We start from the raw sequence: 26,177 nt of genomic DNA, 5'->3' as shown, positions 1-26,177 counted from the left end.
TTTAAATTTATCTTAAAAGCAACAGAAATTATTTTTCTATAAAACAATTTTAGTTGATAATTTTCCCTTTATTATATAAACACACATAAAGTGTCCTTCCAGTATTATAGATTTTATTTAATAGATTAAATAATGTTTTTTTGTTCGAGTTTGTTTTTTTCTATGGTCTGTGTTTGGGTCTAAAAAGTAGAGGCCGTTAATTTTTAGCCAAAAGTCTATTTTATCAAGGAGGAATAGGCCAAGCAAATCCTGAATTTTTGACATAAAAGATATTGAGGAAACCAATTTTTTTTGGAAATACTAAAAAAAATATATATTTGACGTTAAAATAATTTATTTTAAAAAAACATTTTTATTAAATCAGCATTTGGTGATAAATCACCCGTCGTTGGTTTTGGTTCGGTTCGAAAGGCTCGGTTTGTCCGGTTTGGAGTTCCTCATCCGAAGCATATCGAAAGCACGTGCGATGTGCGTGACCGGAGTTCTTCTTCCTCTTTTTATTGTTGTTCTCCTGCCTATCTCGTCAAATCCAGCGAGTCCTTCCTCCTTGTTCGTCCCTGATCCGGGGAAGCCTCGATTCGGATCGGTGACCGGAAGAAAGGAAAAGGTTGGGATCTCGATTCGTTTCAATCGATGTGATGTTGTTTTTTTATCTTTAGAGCGATCGATTTCTCCTGATGATTTCGTTAATTCTGTATGATCGATGTTTGCAGAGTAGGATCTGATCGGGGGAAGAAAATTTTGCCCTTTTGCCATGGATGAAGTGTTTTCGGATGCCGCAGTAAGGCTTCATTAACGTATTTGAATTATTTTAACCCATTCTCTTCGAATATCACCGAATCTTAATTTGATATTGAGTGACCTCTATAGATCTGGTTTCTTGGGTTGCATGCAGCGAAATTTTTTTATGCTGTTGTTTTTATATCTGTCGGAGCCTTCACTGCTCGCTTGTTCTTTTCCATATGCACTGAAACCGTTCGCAATTAACATAAAGGTTATCGTAGGTAGATTGATTAACCTATTTCGAATTAGAGAAGTAACTATCGAGAATATTGAATTGCTGATGGCCAACTAGAAATGAGCCATTGAAAATTCAGTTCCTGTTGATTTTGTGTTTTCTTTGTAGCTAGAAAAAAAGTAAGACGCTTGTTTTTCCCCAGTGTTGGGTCTCATTGTATTTATCCTTATGAAAGCTATCTTAGACTTGTATCCTTTTACTCGACATTGCTATTAACTAACTAAGCTGAACACTGTTCAGTTTATTTGTCCACACCGTATTTGAGTTTGAGGTGGGATCGAGTTCAATTAACTTTAAAAGATTTAAGGAAACCCATTTAGTGTCAAGAGTGTGTCAACAGATTATTCTTAATTTGTTTAAGTTCTTGGCATAAATAATTACCGACAAATGCATATCAATTTTTGGGAAAATAATTTGCTCATATGCGTTTTAGTAGTGTGTTCACTATTTTAATAAAATATTTGCTAGTTTCGAAAACTTAATTGCAAATGATATATATAGATACACATTCAATAATGAATTTCACCAACAAAATTTTTAGTTTATATTTTTATATGCTAGTTAAATATTTAATCATTTTTTTGTGTGTGTATTTGTAAAAGGGGCAGTTAATTTACATACATATAGCAAGAAATATAATATCACATTGAAATATGTTTCGAATGATCAGAGTCTCAATCCAAATTACCTAATTGGGTTAGGGTTTGTATCGGCTAGTGTATCTGATTTCATGATTATAATCTATCAAAAGGAGGGAATATGGTAAAAACATATTTAGAAAAAAAAATTATATGAAAGCATGGTAAAAAGGAGGAAAAGAAAAGTGACACATTTTTACCTTAGAACATCTTCTACTTTCAAACTTTTCACAATATCTAACATTTTGGAGAGAATGTTAATCTTCTAACTCTGAAATTGTGAAGTATAACTACATAACTCCTGGAATAAGTAGTATTGCTGCATAACCATAATGTTTAATCTATTGTTAATGTATAAAATTTTTGTGCATTTGACAATCCACATTTTTTAAAAAATTATGTTTATGTTTTGTAACTTTTTCACAAAGTTATTATAGCTAATTACTGTCACCGTTTAAACATCATGACTTGCAATTAGAGTAAACTATATGCAAACCCTTGTAGTTTATAGTTATGCCATGTACCCATAGTATTTTCCTTTTTGTTTTTTTTTAAATCTCGACTTTAAGTGTGTGTGCGTGCGCGCGCGCGCACACACACACAACATATATATACTGCAAACGAACGCTGCGCGATTATGCATTTAAGGTTTTTTTTTGTTTATTTTTTTTAGCTTGTAGGTATACCATTTAGGGTTTTGCCTTTTAAGGTTCAAGGGTTGGGTTATAGTATTAAGTACAAAAAAAAAATATTTCAAACCGAATAAAAATTTTAGGTGTGCAGTATAAGGTCCGTGGCATCTATATATATATATATATATATAGCTCATGCGCTTTGTATTCAATCACTCACACAGTTATTTCATAAGATGTAGTTATGAGTTAAGATGTAGTTACATAAGATATATATATTCGTACATCCACATAATATACTGTTTGGAATTATACTTATTGGTTTAAGTGGCATTTAGCAATCCTAACGGGAGCAGGGCAAAGATGCAAAGTGCTAATGAGTTGCAATTTATGGGGTCATCATGTGAGATTTGTAAAACTTTAGGGGGACTTGTTCCTTAATGTGGACTTCCGACACTGCTCTCTGATTATTCCTTTGCAAGTGTTATCCCATGACTTGCAACCTCCCATGATCTTGTGTAAGTTCTTTGTTATATGGCGCTATAATAATACCCTCTCCTCACTGGCATACGATAACGAATTGGACTTATTAACAAACCTTTTGATTCCACTATTCTCTAATCTCGTGAAAGTTAGTTCTCGATTCTTCTTCAAGATCATGATCATCAATGATAGCTGTTTTTGATTTATTTATTTGTTTGTTGCTTCATGTCCATCTCATTTTTCTCTCTGTTTTTTTTTTTTTAATTCTTGCTTGAAATACTTCAATCTCTTTCATCCATTGAAGTTTAATACTTGGTTAGTCACCCCCATTTGAACTATATTTCATTTTAACAACAGGGAAATATAATCACAGAGAAGGCATCCAATGGATTAAACCCTGGATTGGTGGTCTTGCTTGTGATAGGGGGCCTCGTGCTGTTGTTCCTTGTTGGCAATTTTGCACTTTATACTTATGCACAAAATACTCTTCCGCCGAAGAAGAAGAAGCCAGTGTCGAAAAAGAAGATCAAAAGGGAAAGACTCAAGCAGGGAGTCAGCGCGCCTGGTGAATAAACCAGTCACAACAAATGAAGTGGGAAAGAAAACCCCAAGGGCCGTTCACTACTACTTAAGTTATGTCTGTAGAACTTTTAATTTCATTCTCGTTCGGTATCAAACCAAGTAGAAGTGGTGGATTAAGAACAATCAGTGTTTTGAACGAATCTTGCTTTGTCATGATGTGTTTATTTGGACGGGAGGAAACAGTGAGCATTAGATTCAGAATAAAGACGTATTTGATAGCGGATATATATATATATATATATATATATATATATATATATATATATATATATATATATATATATATATATATATATATGTTTTAATAAATTATCTTATCAAAGTTTAGCTCCCTTTTGAATTGTCTCGTGCAGTTCTAAATCGTTGGATCGTATTGTTATTTGTCCTTCATCTTGTCAAATGGATGGAAGGAAATTTTAAACCTAATTAGTATATTAATAACTTTTTTCCCCCATTTTTTTTTTACTTGAACAAATGTTTTTTCAACGATGGGAAACAAATGTTTGGAGCATTTGTATCTATGAACATTTTAAAAATTCGAGTTTAAGGAAGCTAAAGGATAAACTTGTAAGAAAACTTAAGAATTTTATTTAGATAACATTCAAATTTCTTTTAAAGTTGTTGAATTATAAATAAATTTTATTTAGATAAACTTGTTTAAGGAATATAAAAAAAATAACCTGGTAAAAACATTCATGGATAAATAATTTAATAGAATAATGTTTAAAATACTCCAAGCATTTAATAGTGTTTTTAAAAATACTCAATAAAGTTTTACTAATATCAAAATAACCCTTGAAATTTCTATGTTACTATCAAAACACTCATTATCTGCGATTATTAGAGAGGACTTTAACAATAAAATAAAAACCTTATGAGGGATTTTGACAATATTAAAATATTAAGAAGCATTTTGAAAAAAAATCGGAAAATTAACCTAATAAATATTCACAACAGCAAACTAAAAATGCTGAGCCCAGACAGATTTCAGAAACAAGCACCACCATGAACTACTTTTTCTGTAGCAAACACAACCCTTTTCTTTTTCTTGTTACCCTTTCAACTGCAAGGTGGTTCGTGTACATTCCTGTGATTGAGAAGAAGCTGCAAAGGAGAAAATTTTAGTTTCCACTCACACGATTCATGTGGCTGATTATAAATAGCTTGATATAGACACGACTTGATGTTGATGATGACGCACAATCTAGCTGTTGCCTCTCACATAGGTACTCGTATCTTCGGCTACGGTTGCCCAGACATTTGCCAACTTTTCAGAATAAGCGACCTGTTCAAGATGTGCAAGAATGTGGAAGAAGAATCAATTACCTGACACAAATCGACAAAGATGCTGTTTTTTGTAAATTAACACGGATCTATAGAGATTCTAAATCAGAATTCCAGTTTTAGGAAAAAAAAAATATATATGCAATAAGCTAGATTGTGAATTCTAAAAATGAAAAGCGGAGATGTGAAATTCTCTCCTAATAAGAAGTGTTTTCAAATGCAGACCCTGCCCGGGAGGTTGACCGGTCAGTGTTCCTGATTGCAGTTTTTCAAATTCTCTCCTGATTTTATCATTTCAAGTGGACCAAATTTTTCTAGATTCCTGGTTTAATCAGTAATCAGTCAATCCAAGCCAGTTTTGAAATCGCAACTAAAAAGGAATATCTATGCTACAAAACCTAGTGCTTCATAGCCTTTGTGTATATCTACCGTTTCTACATCAGCGTTGAATATTGGCATTTAGACATTGAAACTCAAGTGTGCAACTGATATTACTGTCTATTAGTAATGACCACATAAAAAGTTGTAGAAACCACTGTTTTAGACACTTGGATCTACACTTGTGTTGAATACTATGGCCGAGTCCAAGTAATGTAGCCTCATAGTACGATCAAGAAGCAACATTAAAGAATATCAAGGATGAGTGGATTTTTGAATTCTAAGTTCAAGTGAGATGAGTGCTGATAATAACTATTGACTTGATCTGCAACTAGATGAACTGATACTAGTTTTCTTTTATATATATATATATATATATATAATAGATAGATAAATGAAACTGCACCTCTAAGTTTTCAGCTAGTAGTTTATCACAGTGACAGATACGGAAGAAAATAGAATTATATGGCATAATTTCTTTGTCAACAAAGATAAAAACAAAATTAATGACATACGGTAAACAAAGAAGCGTTTTTTAGCATAATACAACATGTTCACAAAAAAGAAGAAAATTCTTTTATAAACTTTATCCTAGAATCCATGTTCACCCAGGTGAAAGCAATACATTTAAGGGAGAAAAAACTGCAACACACTCAGTTTTGCAGGAATTGTACGTATTGGATAATAAGAGGAGAATCCAACTAGCATTGTCAAAGCAGTAACTGGAACATGCTGAACAAAATTTCCACCTATATATTTTGATTCTTACATTGTAAGAACCTGAGAAATACCTGGTTAATTACAAACCCTTTCAGCATGCTGAGAAAATCATCCTTCCTTTCTTGGTCTAGCCTATTGAGCTCATTCCGATTGTTTTCCTGGATAAATGTAAACAAATAGAATAGATATTTGTATTGAGTGCATCACAGTGACATTGGTTTCTTGTATTTTTTTTTGGTGTGTGTAAGATGGTACTTAGACAATCAATAAATGTTCAATTAGGCGATGCAAAACAATGACAAATACACACATCATACGTGAAAGAGGAAGACAGAAAAAAGACTTGGTTAAGACAATAAAATAAAATAAAATATATTTAAGTATAGATAATGATATAGTAGAAGATAAAGCCCAATGGCGTAAATAGATCCAAATAGCCGGCCCCACCTAGTGGGATAAGATTTTGTTGTTGTGTGTGTGTGTTAGAAGTTGTTTTTGAATTTTGAAGTAGAAATTGGGTTTGGAGTTAATATTTTGTTTTTCAGTGTTTTTAACTGTAAACGGTGATTGGTGTGAACAATAATTGTGATTGGTGTTTTTGAATTTTAGGACGAATCTAAGCACTTTGGAAGGATGCTTTCCTCATATTTGCTTCTCATCAGTGAGCCTCACCTATTAAAAAACAACAAGAACCATAATGTCTTGTTCAAGCTTTACCCCGACTTTTTCAGGTCTTATAACAAGCTTTCGAAAGCTCTTATTGCCCAACTTAATTGGCACAAATTTTACAAGCTTAAACCACAAAATAGTTCCATCATCTTTCTTAGATAGTTACCTTTCTACAAACTGTATACTCGGATAAGATCTAAGAAATTTTTAAGATAAAGGAGGCGAAAAAAGCCTAGAAAATTTTATTAAGTTGTCATAGACATTTTACGAGAAAACATACAAACTAGGAAATTACAAGCATACAAACTAATTTGGCTAGCAGCTAATTACAAGCTTACATAAGACAAATTAAAATAGTTAGGACATTATACGAGCATACTTACATGAAACTGAAAACACATTTGTGCTAAAGCACACTAGCACACTTTACTCATTCTCTCTTGCTTCGTATGCTCGCTGAGATGCTAGGATGGTCTTTAATAGGGTGTGTTGGCTATGAGGATTGCTTAGAAGAGAAGGAAAGAGGGCAATGAGCTGTCTTTGTAATGGAGAAGAAAGAAGAGGACAGAGAGTGGTGGGAAGGAGTTGTTTTCGTAAGTGGGGAATAAAGAAGGGAGGCAACAAGTAGTGCAAGATGAGTTGTAGCAGGTAGTGGAGAATCCACTGAGTAAAAGTTTATGTAGATAGAGAAATAATGTTAGCTGACGCTATGACTTACGAATTGATGCAAGCTGATGTCATGGCTTACGTCTATTGCTATGGCTCTATTATGTTGTCAAGATTATGTTCACCCATTCCATCTAAAGACGGGGCTTTGACACTGGTAGCTTGAGTTGGGGTGTTGGCTCTATTTAGAGCACTCTTGTAGGATATTGTTGATCTAGCTGAGTTGGCCAGTTTCTTTGTTGCCCACCTTTCAGCTTTCTTCTAACAATGTTGGTAGAGGGTCGTATGTTTGGTAGAAAAAATAAACGGAATAAATCTGGTGCCCATGTCTCTTATAGCCAATAGATCTTTTTAGTGTATGTTTCTCCAATTAGCATGTAATTGTCTCAATCTTCATGCTAATCCCATGACCAATTATTTCCTTGGATCAAACACACCAATGCTTAAGTTGATGTGCTGGTGCTGGTGCTGGAAGTGCTGCCCACTCCAGATCAGGATCAGAGGGATATTCTTCAATTTATAATTGAAAACCATTTATCTCATGGATATCTATCTTGATTGAATGCCTGGCTGGTTCTATCTTAAAATTTATCCACTTTGGCGGGGAGTTTCAAATGTGCAGATAACAAATGTTTCTTCTTTATCAAGGGCGTGAGCTATAATGCTGCCCAATTTCTTTGAGAAGTCTTTAACGGAAATCATGTCGTTTACCCAAAGTTTGTGTAGAAGTCCATAATCCATTTAAATAAATGGAGTAATAAGCCTTCCTCTGAAATTTCTTGGGACATTTTTCAAAGTCAATATTGGTTTTTCTAAAGGAGTAAAGTAGTTGGCATTGGCAATCATATTTGTCTGAGTCTACATATGTTTTGGAGAGCTTTTGACATTTCAGTTTATAACTGAATTCAACTTCGTAGATAATTGTCATACCTTCAAGAGGGTTTGTATGAAATGTCTCAAGTATTTCATATAAGTCAAGGAACGTTTGGAAAGTTGATCTTTCAACCATACTTCTTCGAACCTATGTGGATATGTCTTCTAGGATAGTAGTCTGGAAATCTAAAAGCATTGATTCTGAAGCTCGTTGTTCTAAAGAGCAGCTTTTACTTTAAGCTGGGCCAAAGTTGAGTAATTGGGCCTATGAATAAAGCCTGAAGGTTGTGTGCTTGTTTCTTCAGGCTCAGTGGTAGTTGCTTGAGCATATGTTTTGTTTGACTAAACTTTTCCACCTCCCTTTAATAAAGTGCTTATGAAGAAGTTAGTGCCTATGCATTCCCTAGCAGAAGTAAATTCTTCATCTAGGGAGTAAAAGCCTTTATAGGATGGTTTTTCACATCCTTGGATAGCTATTTGGACTTCTTCCCAGTCATAATAGACTCCTGTTTGTGTTCCAGAAAAAACTACATAACAAGAGTACTTCTTGCCTCCTAGTTTTTATATTATTGTCGAGAAGAATTGGATAAAGCATTGATTATGGTAATCTTAATAATTGGAACTTCCAAAAGTTCATAACTTTCTCTGTCTATCCATGAAGACCATGAGGTTTGGCAATCAAGAACTTCAACAATTCACAAAATACGAGGATGAATTCCATTTCTCCTCGAGAAAAACTTGAGGATATACAAAACTATTTACTTGACAACAACAATACCAGGAAGTTTGAATTACAAGCTCCTCACCAGAGTGGATAAATCTAAAGATAGGTCAAGCTAGACACTTAATCAAAATAGACATCCATGAGATAAATGATCTTCAATTAGAAATTGAAGAATATCCCTCCGATCCTGATCTGGAGTGGGCAGCACCACCAGCAGATCAACTTAAGCATTTACGTGCTTTGATCTAAAGAAACAATTGGTTATGGGATCAACACGAAAACCCAGACAATTACATATTAGTCGGAGAAACATACTGGCTAAGAGACATTGAGCACCAGATTTATTCCGTTTAATATTTCTACCCAACATATGACCCACTATCAACATTATCAGAAGAAAGTTGAAAGGTGGGCAACAAAGAAACTGGCCAGCTCAACAAGATTAGCAATATGCTACAAGCATGCTCTGAACAGAGCCAACGCCCCAACTCAAGCTACCCGTCCTAGAGCCCCGTCTTTAGACTTAATGGGTGAACATTATCTTGACAACATGATAGAGCCATAGCAATAGACATAAGCCATGACGTCAGCTCGTGTCAATTCGTAAGTCATGGCGTCAGCTAATTTTATTTCTCTACCTACAGAAACTTTTACTCAGTGGATTCTCCACTACCTGCTACAACTCATCCTCCACTGTGCCTCCCTTCTTTATTCCCCACTCACGAAACAGCTCCTTCCCACCACTCTTTGTCCCATTCTTTCTTCTCCATTACGAAGACAGCTCATTGTCCTATTTCCTTCTGTTCTAAGCAATCCTCATAGCCAACATGCCCTATAAAAGACTATCCCGACATCTCACCTAGAGCAGACAAAGCAAGAGAGAATGAGCAAGTGTGCTAGTGTGTGTTGTAAGAGTGTGCTAGCATGTGCAAGTGTGCTTTAGCACAAGTGTGATTTCAATTTCATGCAAGTATGCTCGTGTAATGTCCTTACTATTTTAATTTTCTTATGTAAGCTTGTAATTAGCTACTGTCCAAATTAGTTTGTATACTTATAATTTCCTAGTTTGTCTTTAAGAATTCTGAGTATACAGTCTGTAGAAAGGTAACTATCTAAGAAAGAGGATGAAACTGCCTTGTGGTTTAAGCTTGTAAAACCTGTGCTGACTAAGTTGGGCAGCAAAAGCTACTGAAAGCTAGTTATAAGACCTGAAAAAGTCAGGGTAAAGCTTGAACAACAAGACATATGGTTCTTGTTGCTTCTTAATAGGTGAGGCTCACTAATGAGAAGCAAATATGAGGAAAACACCCTTCCAAAGTGCCTAGATTCGTCCTAAAACCCAAAAACACCAATCAAAATTACTGCTCAAATACTACATAAACACATATTTTGTGATTCTTCATGGAAGAGAAAATTTGATAATATTCCATTGTGGAGGACAACCTTACAATAAGCATTTTTTTTTACATTAATAGTAACTTATCAGTCATATAGATTTTATGTTAATTGATGCCAATCAATTATATTATGTTAATTGATGGTAGAATATGCATAAAAATAATTAAATTATGAAGAGCAACTTTAAAAACTAACTACTAGAATAAAGAAAATGTAATTAAAAAGGAGAGGATGTAATGGTCATATGAGCTCAATGTTTCCTTAAGTTCATAATTATCTATTTGTCTTTCTGATGGCAATGGAATTCTAATGGAATGTTAGTAAATAAAATATTATAATAGGCACAGGCGATAAAAGCAAATATGATATTCAGTTGTAAGGACGAGTAAAGTCAAACTTGTGAAATGATTAACGGTGGTAATTTTTCCAACATATGATAACATTTACACATTGCAATTTATTCATATTAAGTATTATTAGAAATTCGGCAATACCTTTATCCTCTCGTATTCTCTTATTGCACAACCTTTAGCATCCTCAGTAACTCTAATTGTTTCTCTTAGCTCCTCTATCTTATGTAATCTTGATCTGTCGCCACCAAAAATCTTAGAGGATGCAGCTTCAAGTTTATCGACCCTTGTATTTAGTGTTGTCAAATCTGACATTAAGGTCTGCACAGTCAACAGAGCACTGGTTCTCTCTGAGAAGGCACTGTTAACAGCAAGCATTAATCCTAGATGTTCATGAAGTGTATCCTGTCATTGGATATTACCAAATAAGTATTCAAAACATCAAAAGAACACAGAGGATTCATTCTACTTTAATATGTAAGGATTCATGTCAACTGGTTAATATTTAATGAGTACCAGATGTTTGACAGTTTGAGCATTTAGTTCACGATATAATCTGCTGGCTTTTACAGCAGCAGTTGCAACGTTTTTGGTATCAGCAGCTCGTATTCTCTGAGAGCTGTATACTGCTTCCTCGGTCTCAAACTTTGTAAGTTTGATGAATGCCAAACCTATTTCTCCCATTGTTTCACCAATACTTTGTTGTCCATTAACCAGAACTTCAGCCTGCCAAAGAAAAAAAAGTGCAATTAGTCATGTATTAGGATGCCAGAAGAGAAAAATCCAGAGATGAAACAATTGCAATTCTAATAAAAAGTCAACTCATGGTGAGGAAATCAACATTATGATGAAAGACCCTAAACTGTTTTGGTAAATTGCAAATCAACAGTAGAAACAATTAAAAAAATGCAAGTCTGTAACCTTTGTTAGACCACAATTCATTGTCATATTGAAAATATAAAGTGAACAAATTATAAAATCATTGCTACTGTTTTAGAAGAAAGCACATGTAAACCTCACATTCCAAACACATATCGTGTTCTTGCAATAACTACTTTTAAAAAACGAACTCACAGATCCATGTCACCTTGCAGCCATTACCCTGATGCACCTTAAAAGAAACCGTGTGTTCATTCTCACAGAAGGAGAAATTCCTACCTTCTCAATTTTTCTTGCAGGAGCACGGATCCAATCACAATAGTTAGGATAAGTATATGCCAGCATATAGTTGCTCTTCCTAAGCTCTATAATTAATCACAGCATGTCTATCTTCCCATCTTATGCATTCCAGGACATTAAATAGAAATTACATGAAAGCAACAACTATGTAACAATATTTACACAAAACATGTTAATGTGTTAAAGATCTCCAGTTAAAAAAGATTTTTGTGCAAAAATTTACACAAGTAAATAACAAGGAATAGCTCAGTCCTATAATGCAATTTGTATAAGAAAATTTTATTATTTATCTGAGATGAATTCCCAACATCTTTAAGAGAAAGAGTGGTATCACTTTGCCAATCCAGACATGCTCGTCAAACATTTGCTAAGGTGCTAGCATGCTTCACTGCTTACAAAATTTTTCTTGGTTCTAGATTTGGCAATATGTACTTGAACTCAATCAAATTTGTAGTTTCATTCAGAAATTATTCAATATAAGCATACAACGTTCTCTACCAGGGCACTAGAATCTCTAGATGATAGAGGACAATGTGGTCTTTTGCTTTTCCATATCCAAAAGATATAAAAAGTAGGATTTTAATTCATAAGATTCACATTCTATCCTTAAGACTTCAGTGAACCGATCAAATAATCTAGTCTAAAAGATTTCATCTCCAATCTCAATATAAAAAATCACCTTTTGGATACTTGACCGCTATAAAAATCAACAGGTAACTAATGCAAAAAAAGAATTTTTTTTGACAGAATTCTTTACTCACCTGCTGTGACGCACTGCTGAGTTGCTGCTCAAGATCCTGCATCTTCTCCTTTTTCTCCAAAAATTCCTTGTCCTCCTCCACCAACAATGGTTTCACTCCTCCCCATTCATTAGTCACTGCCTGCTTCAATTCCTTAAATATCCTCAGCAAGTCTCTGCCTCCCTTTGCCGGCTGCACTACCTCCTGCGGCACAACTTGTGCAGCTGCTCCCTCCCCAAATAGCTGCTTTGGAAGCCTCACCGCCCCATCCAGCATCCTTGAAGCAACATCAGTGGTCGTCGGCAATGGAAGCTTTCCCTTCGCCTGAAGGAACACTCTAAACTCATCGCTCTTCCCGATCACCGGATGCTCCGCTAATCGCCACAAATACTTCTCAAGAGCCGACCGACGCTGCTCCACGAACTCGTTCTTCTGCAACACCTGGCTCTCAACCACGCTCTTATCCGGACGTGGAGGAATAAAAAACCCCCGGTAAGCCTCCGCAAGCCTATCAGAGAGAGTGACCACGTCTCGGAACCGCCGCCGCACGCCAAACTCAACAGGCTCCGACTCTCCGTCCCCATTCGACGCAAAGCCAGAGCGCATTCGGGTGGTGATCAAGTAGGTGAAGTAGGTCCCACCGCCGGGGACGAGCGAGTTCGCTGTCTCCTGCTCTTTGTGCGGGTTGGAGACGGAGATCTTAATGTAGTCTGACTTAGCGGCACGGGCGGATCTGGGGGAGGAATCGCTGCGGAGTAAGGATCCATTATCAGCGCCACTGCCGCAGCCGCCGTGGCCGTTATGCGAGTTGAATGGACTGAAGACCACGTCCGCGTAGGAGGGCGGATCTAGGAAAGAGGAAGCCGTGGAAGTGGCGGGATTCCCGCCGTGGCCGGAGGCGGAGGAGGAGATGGGGAAGTGGAGGGTGGGAGGGGGAGCGAGGAGTGGATCCCCATCGGAGGATGCAGAAATGGAGGCGGGGATGGAGGACATGGCGGAGCGGTAGGCGCTGGCGGAGGCGTCGGAGAGGGCGAGGCTCTCCATCTCTTCTCTCTCCGGAGGCGAGTCGAAGCCAGAGGCAATCTCCGGTCCCATCATCGCCTCTCTATTTCCGCAATCTTCCCCAAAAAAGAATCAATCAAACAAAATCGGAGGAGAATCGCCGGATGAGGAAGCGATCGGAGAGAAGGCGGAAGAAGGAAGAACCGCGCACCGACGGTGAGGATAAGGGACGCCGACGCGAGTACGCAACGGGTCTCACGTTGGTCACGTGACTGCGTTTGGATCAATCTCATTCAAATGTTCTTTTGCATCTCGAGGCGGTTGATTCGGTCCTGCTCGATTTGTTATGACCAGGTCTAACATGGCCCAAGCTATGTCTTATCGGATCCGTCTTACTCGACGGGTCCTGGAAGAGCAATTGAGTTGTAGCCCGCGGACCCGGATCCGTAATCGCACTTGTAACTCACCACGGTCCGCAGATCGAATTTGGTCTAATTTTTTTAGTCATAAAATAAAAAATGTTTTCAAATGCTATATCATAAAATATTAGTCATATAATATTATTTTTTTAAAAAAAATATTCTGATTAGTTTTTATATTTTTATGAAGAAATTTTAAAATCAAAATTGTTGCTAATCAAATTTTATTTAACTTTTTTTTTTTTTGTTATTTTGAGATAATAATCCCTATATAAATCTGCAAAGGTTCAGGATAAACTATGATTTATCAAAATATTAGGAGTCAAATGAAAAACTCAGGTCGCACTACAGAATAATGAATACTGGGGACGGAAGCAAAGAACCGAACAGACGAGGCCGAGTTTAGGGTTTCGAAAGATATCGCGCTGCCACTGATCTGGTCCTGAGCTCGATAGGATGGCGCTTCAATACCTCGAATCGCAGCGCAACGCGCAGCCGGAGCTCGCCGACTGGTACAGCGCCTTGGCAGATTTGTACCAGCGTAAGCTGTGGCACCAACTCACCGCCAAGCTCGAGCAGTTCGTTGCCTTGGCGGTAGTTCAGGTATTCTCTTACCCTTGGTTTTTCTTTGCTTCTACTTTTGTTGTTTAAGTCGCCTGGTGGCATTTAGTTGGCTATTGTCTTCGCCGTAGAGTAAGCTGCCAGTCTCCATTTTTATTTCTGTGATTCATCTGCTTGTGTAGTTGGATCTATGACGTTATTGGCAATTTGATGCCTATAATTAAGAAAAGGAATATTTTGAAGGAGGCTTAAACAAATTAAAAGCAATTTTTGTATGTAAGGTGATGTATATTTGCATGAGATTCTGCATTAAAGATTTATAACTCAATATCAATTTTTTGTGTTGAAGATTTGATTATAGTTCTAGAATAAATACAGTCTTAAAATCTTGTTATTGCAATTGATAGACTTTTTATTTGTTTTGTAAATTTAAAAAACTCATTAGGACTTTTAGGATTCTACTGTGCATAGTCATTGCCTAGCTTGATTGTATGAGATTTTGATTTTGATGAGTGTAGTGTGATTTGCAGTTAACATGTGCCGGGATGGATGTGATAACCTAAAGAATTTGATTATTGGAGTATTTCCATTTCAAAAACTTGTTCTGTGAGCATGGTTAGCTTCTGTTTATTTGTCTAGTGACCCACACTTTTTTTTCTAATCTAAATTTAAGTAGAAACATATGTATTTCCATTACATGTCTATTGTCTAATTGAATGTTTAAATCTGTAGTAGGAGCCCAGGAGATAATTTACAAGCCTTGGCTGTGGTTGATTATTCCAAGAGGCTCCTTTTAACTGTTTTAGGTGTTAAACAAACTAGTTGAGTGGTGTAGCTATGTTATGGACCGTGGGCAAGTCCATGCAACAAAAGAGAATCTGGAGCCCATCAAATACAAGAGATACACACATGACTGATTTAGAAAGAAGAGTGCATATCAAGAGAATTGATTCAGCTATAGTAATTAATTTTTATTTAAGTCGAATATTTTTTTATTTTTAGTAAGAATAAAACCTTTCTTATTCCGTGTTTGTTTTCTTCCTTTGTTGGGAAGGAACGTTAGTAGTTGTATTTAAATGACTTGGATAAGACAATAAAGATTGTGATTGAGTTTACAAAAAGAAATCAAACCCCTAGATCTAGAGGTTCTCTAATCCCAACGAGCCTCAAATTATCCCTATCACCATAGGCCGTCAAGGCCATAAAATCAAGAAGAAAAAAAATTGATTCCATCGATCAATAGGTAAACCATCCCATTACGCGATCCATATCCCAGGGTCATAACAAATCGATATCAGAGCTTGTCGTAATGGGTGACTCACAAGCACTTCAACAACACTTCGATGCTTTTCTCAAAATTTACGAGGAGGACAAAGTTGCGAATGAAAAACAACAACAACTCATCCACGCTCAATTAGAGGAATTGTCCAAAGGTTTCTCTAAGCTACACTAGCACAACAGTCATCCATGTGAAGAGAGTAGCAACTGTCCTGATCCACAAGGGCACTGCTCGAAAGGGTACCATGGCCATGAGGAGGGATCCTCATTTATATCACGGTATTCAAAATTGGATTTCCCGTGTTATGATGGTCAGTCTAATCTTTTGGGTTGGCTCAATCAATGTGATCATTTTTTTTTTCATCATCAACGCACTCCAGAAGAAGAAAAGGTTGGCCTAGCCTCATTTCATCTTGAGGGAGATGGCTAATTATGGTTCATCAAACTAGAACGTGATCGACCTCATATTCATTGGGAGGAATTTAAAGATCCATGTAATATGAGGTTTGGGCCACCTATTCGCAATAACAAATTGGACGAGCCTGCCAAACTTCAACAATCAAGATATGTGGAAACTACCTGCGAAAGTTTGAACAATTGGCAACACCAGCGAGTTCCATAACATCAGAACAAGAAGTTCAAATATTCATTAGTGGCCTCCAAGATTACATTGCTATGGAAGTCAAGCTTCACCGCCCCAAAGATCTCACATCGACTATGAGTTTCGCCTGTCTTTATGAACTCCACTCTAAACAATCTGTACCTACCGTCACATCGTGATGCTCTCCCATCCAGCCATTGAAGCAACCATTTATCAAACAATTAAATTGGTAGGAAATGAAAGAACGATGTGTGGGTCTTTGTTTTAATTGCAATGAACTTTACACTCCCAGTCATCGTTGCAAACGTCTTTTCTTGTTTGAGGGATTAGAAGATTTTGATGAACAAGGCCATGTTGAATCACAAGCACCCCCACTCCTCAAACCATGCGGATTCATGGGAAGACACAGTAGTTATCATGGAATGTTACCCATCATTCGTGTTTGCAGACAACCTCAATTTTTAAGAGAGCAATGTTATGGACCGTGGGCAAGCCCATGCAACAAAAGAGAATCTGGAGCCCATCAAATACAAGAGATACACACATGACAAATTTAGAAAGAAGGGTGCATATCAAGAGAATTGATTCAGCTATAATAATTGATTTTTATTTAAGTCGGATATCTTTTATTTTCAAGAAGATTGAGTCGAGTATCTTTTATTTTTAGTAAGAATAAAACCTTTTTTATTTAGTGTTTGTTTTCTTCATTTGTCTGGAAGGAACGTCAATAGTTATATTTAAATGGCTGGAATAATGTGTTAAAGATTACGAATGAGTTTACAAAAAGACATCAAACCCCCTAGATTGAGAGGTTTTCTAATCCCAACGAGCCTCAAATTATCCCTACCACCATAGGCCATCAAAGTCATAAAAACAAGAAGACAAAGATTGATTCCACCAATCGGTAAACCGTCCCATTATGTGATCCATATCCAAGGGTCATAACAAGCTAGCAGAAAGGGATTCATTCAAATTTTGATATTTGGAATTTCATTTTTTTTTCAAAGAAGGGATTTGTTTTTCTGAGGAATGTGTTTGTTACAGTTCTCTATTGATAATGCACTTATCATCTTTTTAAATTTTCTTAAAGTATGGCCAAACAAATCTCAAGTGTTGATCTTAACAATCCAACTTTGCAATTCATAAAATATTGTACAATAATTCTTTGTTCGCATCCTTCCCTGGCAGTTTTTGACCCTAGCTTACATGTAATTTAATTATCTTGGTTTAAAGTGTCTTCCTTACCATATTTTATGTTGTCATCATATGCACTTTGAAACATTTAAATAGAAACAGTATAACAATTTTTACAGCAGTAATATTTAAATTAATTTTATTTATTTCTTGTTTCATTGACTTCCTTTCTAATAGATTTTGACTCTCAGAATTTATTGATATGCGTTTGAACATGTACATTCCATCTCTTTCTTTTATTGGCTATTGAGCTACACTCAATTGCTCTTTGATATTAATATTTTTCTTTTATCCTTTCTAGTAATGTGACAAATCCAGCTTTAGCATTCTCATCTTTGGTACATCAACTTTTTGAATGTGTTGCTTCCTAACATTTCAGTGCTCCAATCCATAAAGTATGTAGATCGTACCAAGGTTCTATAATTTTTTCCTTTTACCCTAAGTGAAGCATGACAATTATACAAGACTTTGGAAGCTCCAATCCATTTCTACCACCCTTTCTTGATCCTGTTAATGATATCATATGTACTTCAAATACTCTAATTTAGAAGCAACAAAAGGATTTTGGTTCAATTGGCATTCAAATTGGCAGTGATATTTCTCAGATGGATTTACTTTTTAGATTTATTTTTTTCTTTTCAAAATTTGTATGTTTCAGCTCTGGTTGTCTCCATTGACTTGAAACTTAAAAAACAAAGAAAGAAAATCTATGTTCAATACCATGAATGTTTTTTAGTCTATATTTATGTACATCCATTACGTATGAGAAACAAATTTTTTGGCTGTCATGATGATTTGATTGCCTTTGTTTGCATGGCTACCTGTCATCAAACCTAACTGGATAATGTGTTGACTGTTTTCTGTTATTCTATTGGTTATTCTTTATTCTTTACTAATTTTGCTTATAATGTCACAATAACATTTTTTTGTTTCACTCTGTAGGCTGGTGATGCTCTTATACAGCTGTATCATAACTTCATTACAGACTTCGAGACCAAAATCAATCTATTGAAGCTCGCTCATTTTGCTGTGGTGGTTTCGCGTCAATATTCAGAGAAGGATGCTGCAATTATCTACCTTGAGGGAATAATTGAAAAATTGCATGCTACTCGAGAGTTGAGGATTGAGGAGCCAATCCTATATGTTAAAATGCAAATTGCTGCATTAAATCTGGAAAAAGGGGATCAAAAGGAGTGCAAAAAACTCATAGATGAGGGAAAGAGCACATTGGACAGCATGACTGATGTTGATCCTTCTGTTCATGCTAGCTACTATTGGGTATCTTCACAGTATCATAAATCGCGAAAAGAATTTGCAGAATTCTACAAGAGTGCTCTTCTTTATTTAGCATACACTTCAGTAGAGTCTCTTTCAGCATCATTCAAGCTGGTAAATATGATATGTCTTTTTGGAAAGTGACTTTGTTGACTAATTGAACTAGCTGATATATCTGTATGCGTAACTCTCGAAAGGTAATCAAACTAATCAAATTATCAATTAAAAAACAAGGGAAGGCATAATAGCTAGCCAGCATGCTAGAAACATCTCTAGGGCTTACCAGTTGCATCTTATACTATACAATCAGCATATTTTGTTTTGGTTATTCATCTAGGAGTAAAAGAGGAAAAATGCTAGAAATCATTAATTGGATTTTCATAGGTAAGTAGGCCTTGAATGTAATATGTTCCACTCCAAACAGGATGCATTTCATTTCAGTGGGTGTGAAAATTTAAGGATTTCAAACCACAAAAGAAAAAATAAGATTACATGTGAGGATGTCATCCTTGAATTTTGACATCATAGAGATGGATAACTATTGTGTCATAGATTCTTGTAAATAAATGGTAGACCTTCCCATATTCTTATCATAATTTTTTTCTGAATATTAGAAATTGCTGGTGTTTTCTCGACAGGGAAATACAAATTTGTATATATTCTTGAATGAGTATTATCTGCATTGCTTTCCTTATGGAGGGCAGACAAACTACATTGACAATTTGGAGAAGATTGTTGTTCAACTTTCAGTTGTCAGAAGGATAGAAATAGCAAAGAAAAGAAAAATCATAGATTTCATAGTTTCATCAGTTAATGAGTGAAATTTTTCAAGTAGAGTGTAGAAAGTCTTACAGTACTGTATAAAATAAAATGTTTTTAAGCATGTTCATACATTGAGGCCTGCTGGTTCAGTACAACACATTTTAAGAGTAAGATATATTTTTCCTGATAGGTTTTGGTCTTGTAGTAGCATGATATGACCTGTATGCAAACTGTTTATTTGTAGCCAGTATATCATCGATCTATTGCCTTGAAAGCTACTTTTCAATCAATTTATTGCAAGAATTAATTGGCAGGCTAATCCTTTCATCATTTTTCTTAGTTCTTTGACTTACGAGAATCTCCAAATTGTATCTTTGCACATATTAACAAAAATAGTTTAAATATTAATGCCTTTGATCCATTTGCTAAAACTGACTTTGTACTTATTTTCAGGACTTGGCGTCTGATCTTTCTCTTTCAGCTTTGCTGGGGGATAACATATACAACTTTGGTGAATTGCTTGCTCATCCTATTGTAAGTCAGTTCTACCTACCTATTTCTATGAATGTGCTTGGCAATATTAGGTGGAAGAAGTATACTCTTTCATTTCCTAAAAATGAAAATTTCAACTTATAATTTTGAATGATAACTACAAAGTTTTCTTTGTTTATTATATGTTATGAATTTAAATGCATTCATATGTTCCATTAGTTCACTCGGTATATCTTTATCCTGATATCCTTGTGCATAGATCTTTCCCCAGATTCTGCATATGTATATAGTCAATATAGTTTTTTTTTCATTGTAACTTGCCATGTCTACTCATATCTTTGAGCTCCTGATTGGCCTACAGATCAATAGCCTCATTGGGACAAAAGTGGAGTGGCTCTATCATATTCTTCAAGCTTTTAACTCAGGAAATCTGATTAGATATCAAGAACTATGCCAGATCCATAACACTGCATTGAGTGCTCAACCTGCATTGGTAGAGAATGAGAGGAAGCTACTTGAAAAAATCAACATTCTGTGTTTGATGGAAATTATATTTAGGTAAGATCATTTGTAGGGAGAGATCGACTTCTTCCGGATATGTGCATCTTGTGCTCTTCTTTCTATATTCTAGTTGTATCATACATCATTCAAGATAATTTTTTTTTCGCAGTCGTCCATCTGAGGAACGGACTATTCCTTTAAGTATCATCGCTGAGAAAACTAAACTTTCCATTGAAGATGTGGAGTATCTCCTCATGAAAGCCCTTTCCGTAAGCATAACATTTTTTACCCTTGATTTAAGTTCATTCGTATGTTGCCTGAATTGGTAGCTTGTTAGTTGGAAAGACTTTTTCAAACTCATTTTTTTGCTTCTGTTATTTTTTTCCTTGCAGATTGCTGTTTTGCGTGTTAGTTACAAATTTTTTGGTGACTGATTACATGTCTATTTATCCTTCATTTTTATGGTTATATTGTGTTTCTGCTTGATAGTAACTGTCATCTCTGTCTTGTAAGTTTCTCTTTAGTTTATCATAAGTTGGTGTTGTGGATTTTTTAGAAAGGATCCCTTCACTTCCACTTACACTCAACATCCTATTGTTCACATGTTTTTTAGAGATAACCAGCTTAGGTTAGTGTTTACTTGGAAGAAGAGTAATTGCAGAGAAGAGGGAGAGGGGAAGGGGAGACCAAGTATTAAAAACCTGTTTATTTGGGGAAAACATAGAGAAGGGAGAGACCCTTCCGGCTTTCACTTTCACAGAAAAGATTCCATTGCAATTATACAAACCCTTGATTCACAACTATGTCAGATACTCGGTTGGACTAACATAAATTCTTACCAGGAAATTTTGTAATATTTTTTTCTGGATTTGATGATCATATGTTTATTATTTAAATTAATTCTTAGTTTTCATTATTTTTCATTTATAACTATAGTTTGATTGTTTTCATTTATATCAATCCTTAATTTTGATCAATAATTATTGCACTGATTGTACAACTTCTTTGTTTTCATATCTTCAAGGCCATACCATAAAAATTACTAGAATATTCTAATAAAATTGAAGCTTGGGTGAGCTTTAAACACGTCTGAAAAAGGTTATAAGATTTGAATTTTGGATCTGTGATGATTAGAAGTAGGGTCCATATAACTAAGTCCTAAATTTAGACCCTTTTTCACCTCGTCCAATATCATGTATTTATTGTCTCACATATAAGTAATTCATTCAGCACTACACGTTACCAATCATTAATTATTTTATGTATTTTTTTTTCTGGACGGCGATCTATTATTTTGGCATTGTGATATTCTCTCCTGAATATGTATGCAGTTATTAGGATCAAAAGGCAAATATCTATTATTTTGGCATTCATTTCCCAGTTTTGCTGGTGTATCACTAGCATCCACAACTCAAGAGGAGTGTTTCTTTTTTGTTCCCTCAGGTTCATCTCATTGAAGGCATAGTAGATCAAGTCGATGGAACAGTTTACATTTCATGGGTGCAACCTAGAGTCCTAGGGATTCCGCAGATCAAATCATTGCACAGTCGTTTGAATTCGTGGGCAGGGAAGGTGCGAATGGCCTTATCGACTGTTGAAGCCGAGACACCTGATCTGATCGGCCATGACACAGCCTAACACATCGGCGATTCTTACTGCATCCCCCTGCCATGAGGTGCTTCAGCCAGGAGGTAAGATCTCAGGTTAAAACCTAATTTCCTAAAGATCGAGTTTGTATTTTGCAAAAACAAAAACGAAAAGAGAGTTTTAAATTAATTAATTTTTGATGTTTTGTTCTCCTTTTATCTCTCTCGCAGGGTTGTGATTGTTAGAATTGAGGTTATGGAACAATTTGTCCCTGACTATAATCTTTTAAATATTTGTTTTTTCCCATTTGATTTGTGAGTTTGATAAGATCAAAGACAGCATAATCTTCTTTAGGAATGGAGACGAATCTTCAAATTAAGTCAAAGAAAATGAAAAGTGTGAGAAAAATTATATAAGATCATCTCCATTTTCTATTGTTTATTTGTTGAGATTAAACATTTTGTAAAGAGTAAAATTTTTTGCTCAATGTTAAATATTTATAGATAAAAACAGAGAATGATCGATGGGCATTTCCATTATTATTAAATCTTGAACTATTGGTTTGCGTTTATTGGTAAGTTTTTTTTAAAAAAAGTTAGCAATAATCTGAGGCGGTTCATCAATTCAACTTTTTTAATTAATCGTGCATTAAAAAAAAAATTGGAACTTCATCTTTAGATACTTGGACAATTAAGAAAATGTTTTTGACGCTACACACCTACACCGTTGCCTTGCGGGTTTATTTCATTTTTTTATCCAAATTATATTATTTATCTATTTTTTTAAGAAAAAAAAATCATAAAATCGAGAGTGATGAAGGAAGGCATGTTACTAAATCTATGAAGTTTTCAAAGTTTTCGAGTTTCCTTGGTGACATGTAATGCTGCTTTGTATTGTGAAAATTTAAAATGTATTTACATTTTTTAAAAAATTTAAAATATAACTCTAGTCTAATTAATTGGTACATTAAAATAACACTTATTAAAGTAGGCTATCCAATGTATTATGAGATTGCATATAAATGAACAATTAGTAAACAAAAAATTATAATTTCCTAATCTAGTGTCACTTTGCCTTAATCAAGTCCCTCTCACCAACCGTACCATTAATATTATTGATTTGAAAATTTATTATTTGAATTATCTTGCAATTCGAAAGATTAATAAAATGATGTCCATCCTTGTAACGGTACATAACTAATCTCAGATAAAAGAAAAAAAAGTTTAATTTTCCTTTTTTACATGAACAATCAGCCCCCAAAGCTGGAACCTAAATTGGCACAAACACAAACAAACAAACAAAAACACAATTGATAACAATTTAACACCTTAGCAATTTGTTTACATCCATTAGAGATGGAGCATCCTCTTCCGAAATCTCTCTATCAATCTACTTTATCTAAACTCATTAATAAATGAATTTGAATCTGAATCTTAATTAATTCCGTTAGATTGTTGACTGTTTCATCGGATCGCCAAGACATCAAGGACAAGGAAGTGGCCTTCTCATGCTGATCAGCGTCAGCGCCGCCTCCACAATCTCGTTCCCCTGGCGCCACCCCATCACCGCCGACTGCTGCTCGCCGCCGCCACCGGCGGCCTCCTCCATCTCCTCTTGATTCTCTTCGTGATCCACCACCGCTAGCCCAAGGTGGTCGTCGAGGCGGAAGGCCAAGAGCTCCAGCAGTTTCCCCTTCCTGAGCGCGTTGGTCTCCAACAGCCTCGTGTAGTCGCACCCCATCAGGCGGTACGAATCCAGGGAGCGCACCAGCCGCAGCCTCAGCTCGTACTCCCGCCCTAGCCGGTCCAGGACCCTCACCTCCAGCCCCGCATCCTCCCTCGTCCGCGCCTCCTCCGCCTCGCTCATCACAGCCCACAGCAGCCGCCTGTCCAGGAGTCTGTTGGGAAGCTGCAGGCGATGCTGCCCGAGGTTGACGTCGCTGGTCGTGATCGTCTTCTTGATCACTGAAACAGGGTGGCGCACGCCCATCTGCGCCAGCTTCTCCCTCAACCCGTCGCACCGCTCCGACGCCAGCGGCCCCCTGCCGGAACTCGAAATAGGACGAGCGCCAGAACCGGAGGAGGAAGGGGCGGCGACGCCCGGCACGACCATTAAATGGCCGGAAGAAAACAGAGGAGAGGTGCCTACGACTTTGCCGCCCAACTTCCAGGTAATCAGCTTCGCCTCCTTCTTCTTTCCCTTCTCCATCTTCGTCTCCATCTCCCTGTAGCTTCTCTTGACGCCGGCGTTCTCCATCGTAAGGGAAGAATCTTGAGGGTTTGAGTTGAATCGCGAAATCGAAAGGGCCGGCCAGCTGCGATTTTATACAAGCAATCCACAACAGAATTTATATTTCATACCATAATTGGAGACTCCAAATTTCCTAAATTATTTTTATCATACGAATCATTTTTTAAAATTTTAAATTAATTTTTATATATTTTAATAGGATAATTTAATTAAGATTTTAAAAATTAACTTTGATTATTTATTTAAATGAGAAATAATTAGATCATTAAAAAATAATAACATAACTAAATAAATAAATAAAATTTTATTATAGATTTTTAAAATAAAAATAAATAAAATATTTAATTAATTAAATAATTTTATTTGAACTTAATTAAGACTCTAATTATCTCAGTGTTCTTCTAAAACGTGCTCTAGATCGCCTATGAGCTCTGTGGCCGATAATTGTACCAGAAAGATCAGTACAACCGCTTAGGTGGCATTGGATGACCTGGGCAGTATGAAAATTTTAATTTTTTTTTCATTTAAAGTCTTAAATCGTTCACACCCTAAATATCATACTAACTCAGGGCTGGATTTTAATAAATGTAATACTAAAATTATTAAATTTCAAATATAGTTTTCTTGAGAAATTTTAATTTGTGTCAAATTTCCAAAATTAAAAAGGTTAAGTCAAAATTTAATGTATCCTTGAAAATTTACTAGTCCTAGCATGCTCGTAACGGGCCAGCCTAGTGCGCATTCGCGAGAGAAAGAAGTTAATTGAAAAAGAAAAAAAAAACATAAAATTTTCGCTATAAAATAATAACTCAAAATTTGAATTTCTCTTACCAAATTATAAAAAATGGGTCTAAGATAAAATTTATCATCAAGGTAGTTGAAAAAAAAATATGATCATAATATTTTTTTAAAATAAATATTATTTTTTTGAAAAAATAAATTTTCAAATAAAATAATATTAAAGTATTTAATTTTATTAGTATAAATTAAAATAACAGTTTTATACATTGCAAAAAATTATTTTCACAATTAAAAACAACACCAAGTAAGTCACGTAACAATAACTCTTTAAATCAAGTCAAAGTTCATTTCTTTATTAATAAAATTTAAAATAACAAAAAAATCTTATATGTTAAATTTTCAAACATAATTTCTTAAAATATAATATATTTATCTAATAAATATTTTTATTAAATAAATAAAGTTAAATTCCACCAATAAATTATTAAAAGTAATTAGCAACGAGTAATAAATTATTGTAATATTATTAATATATATTTTAATAAATATTTTAAAAAATATCAATCAATTTTAATTTGATGAAGAGAAGCCAATAATAAAATAGTTGTTGTGTGATCTAGGAATAATAGGTTTGAGTAGCAGATATATTCACTACATATAATAAATCTTTCTCCAACATCCCAAATAGGTGGGAGATTCGTGAACCAAAAAATCTTTTTATCAATTTAACTTTAAAAAATTATAAATCAAATTTATTTAAGTCAAAAATACTGCAACATAAATGGACTTTAAAAAATATTTTTATGAAAAATAAATTATTAGTAAGTATAACTAATAAATATTTTTTAATTATTAACCCAATTTAATTTTTTCAATAAATTAAATTTTATCAATAATTTTTTTTTAAAAAAAAATTAGAGATCAAATTTTAAGAAAAAAATAAAAAAAATTACCAACTAAATATAACTTTATTAATAAAAAAACATTAGAACTATCAATCAAATTTAATTTTGATAAATACAAATTATAAATGATCAAATTTAACTTTAATTTGATCCGAATCTAAAAATTAAAATTATTAATCAAATATAATTTGACTAATAAAAAATAAAAAAATATCAATGAAAATAAATCTGATCTAAAATTTATTTTAACCATAATTTTAAATATATATATATCA

The 26,177-nt window shown here is 35.0% G+C and overlaps 2 protein-coding genes and 1 long non-coding RNA gene across 5 annotated transcripts; 2 read left to right on the top strand and 1 right to left on the bottom strand.

Annotated features, from left to right (window-relative positions):
- The first annotated feature begins 516 nt into the window (after positions 1 to 516).
- On the top strand, positions 517 to 3,506 carry LOC121989194. Its single transcript, XR_006114202.1, has 3 exons — positions 517 to 607; positions 714 to 781; positions 3,129 to 3,506. It is a non-coding gene; the product is annotated as an uncharacterized LOC121989194 (long non-coding RNA).
- An 867-nt stretch (positions 3,507 to 4,373) lies between these two features.
- LOC121989191 (sorting nexin 2A-like) lies at positions 4,374 to 13,603 on the bottom strand. 2 transcript variants are annotated; one of them, XM_042543077.1, is made up of 6 exons: positions 12,356 to 13,603; positions 10,932 to 11,141; positions 10,560 to 10,820; positions 5,807 to 5,893; positions 4,534 to 4,638; positions 4,374 to 4,457 (listed from the first exon to the last, which is right to left on the bottom strand). In XM_042543077.1, exons 1-5 carry the CDS (start codon positions 13,430 to 13,432, stop codon positions 4,558 to 4,560), a joined length of 1,716 nt encoding a protein of 571 aa, XP_042399011.1. In that variant the 5' UTR covers positions 13,433 to 13,603; the 3' UTR covers positions 4,374 to 4,457; positions 4,534 to 4,557. The 2 variants fall into 2 exon arrangements, with proteins under 2 accessions (XP_042399011.1, XP_042399012.1); XM_042543078.1 differs by having other exon boundaries at positions 4,555 to 4,638.
- Positions 13,604 to 14,072: 469 nt separating this feature from the next.
- On the top strand, positions 14,073 to 22,314 carry LOC121989193 (26S proteasome non-ATPase regulatory subunit 13 homolog B-like). 2 transcript variants are annotated; one of them, XR_006114201.1, is made up of 7 exons: positions 14,073 to 14,358; positions 18,332 to 18,778; positions 19,880 to 19,960; positions 20,280 to 20,476; positions 20,589 to 20,688; positions 21,863 to 22,110; positions 22,237 to 22,314. XR_006114201.1 is itself a non-coding variant. In XM_042543079.1 (6 exons), exons 1-6 carry the CDS (start codon positions 14,212 to 14,214, stop codon positions 22,055 to 22,057), a joined length of 1,167 nt encoding a protein of 388 aa, XP_042399013.1. In that variant the 5' UTR covers positions 14,074 to 14,211; the 3' UTR covers positions 22,058 to 22,314. The 2 variants fall into 2 exon arrangements, 1 of the variants encoding a protein (XP_042399013.1); XM_042543079.1 differs by having other exon boundaries at positions 14,074 to 14,358; positions 21,863 to 22,314.
- Positions 22,315 to 26,177: the final 3,863 nt, after the last annotated feature.

The sequence above is a fragment of the Zingiber officinale genome, chromosome 6B, assembly GCF_018446385.1.
Source record: "Zingiber officinale cultivar Zhangliang chromosome 6B, Zo_v1.1, whole genome shotgun sequence".
NCBI classification, from domain to species: domain Eukaryota; kingdom Viridiplantae; phylum Streptophyta; class Magnoliopsida; order Zingiberales; family Zingiberaceae; genus Zingiber; species Zingiber officinale.
Note: the sequence above shows the minus strand (reverse complement) of the source record. Positions and strands in the feature narration are given on the sequence as shown.

What these genes read in the sequence shown, in the direction of transcription:
- LOC121989191 (XM_042543077.1), bottom strand. Translation starts at nt 13,432, where the DNA reads ATGATGGGACCGGAGATTGCCTCTGGCTTCGACTCGCCTCCGGAGAGA. An exon ending in TCAGCAGTGCGTCACAGCAG is followed by an intron (nt 11,142 to 12,355) that starts GTGAGTAAAGAA and finishes TTTCTTTGGCAG; the next exon opens with GCTGAAGTTCTGGTTAATGG. An exon ending in AAGGGTTTGTAATTAACCAG is followed by an intron (nt 4,639 to 5,806) that starts GTATTTCTCAGG and finishes CATCTTGAACAG; the next exon opens with GTCGCTTATTCTGAAAAGTT.
- LOC121989193 (XM_042543079.1), top strand. Translation starts at nt 14,212, where the DNA reads ATGGCGCTTCAATACCTCGAATCGCAGCGCAACGCGCAGCCGGAGCTC. An exon ending in TTGATGGAAATTATATTTAG is followed by an intron (nt 20,477 to 20,588) that starts GTAAGATCATTT and finishes TTTTTTTCGCAG; the next exon opens with TCGTCCATCTGAGGAACGGA. An exon ending in TCCTCATGAAAGCCCTTTCC is followed by an intron (nt 20,689 to 21,862) that starts GTAAGCATAACA and finishes TTGTTCCCTCAG; the next exon opens with GTTCATCTCATTGAAGGCAT.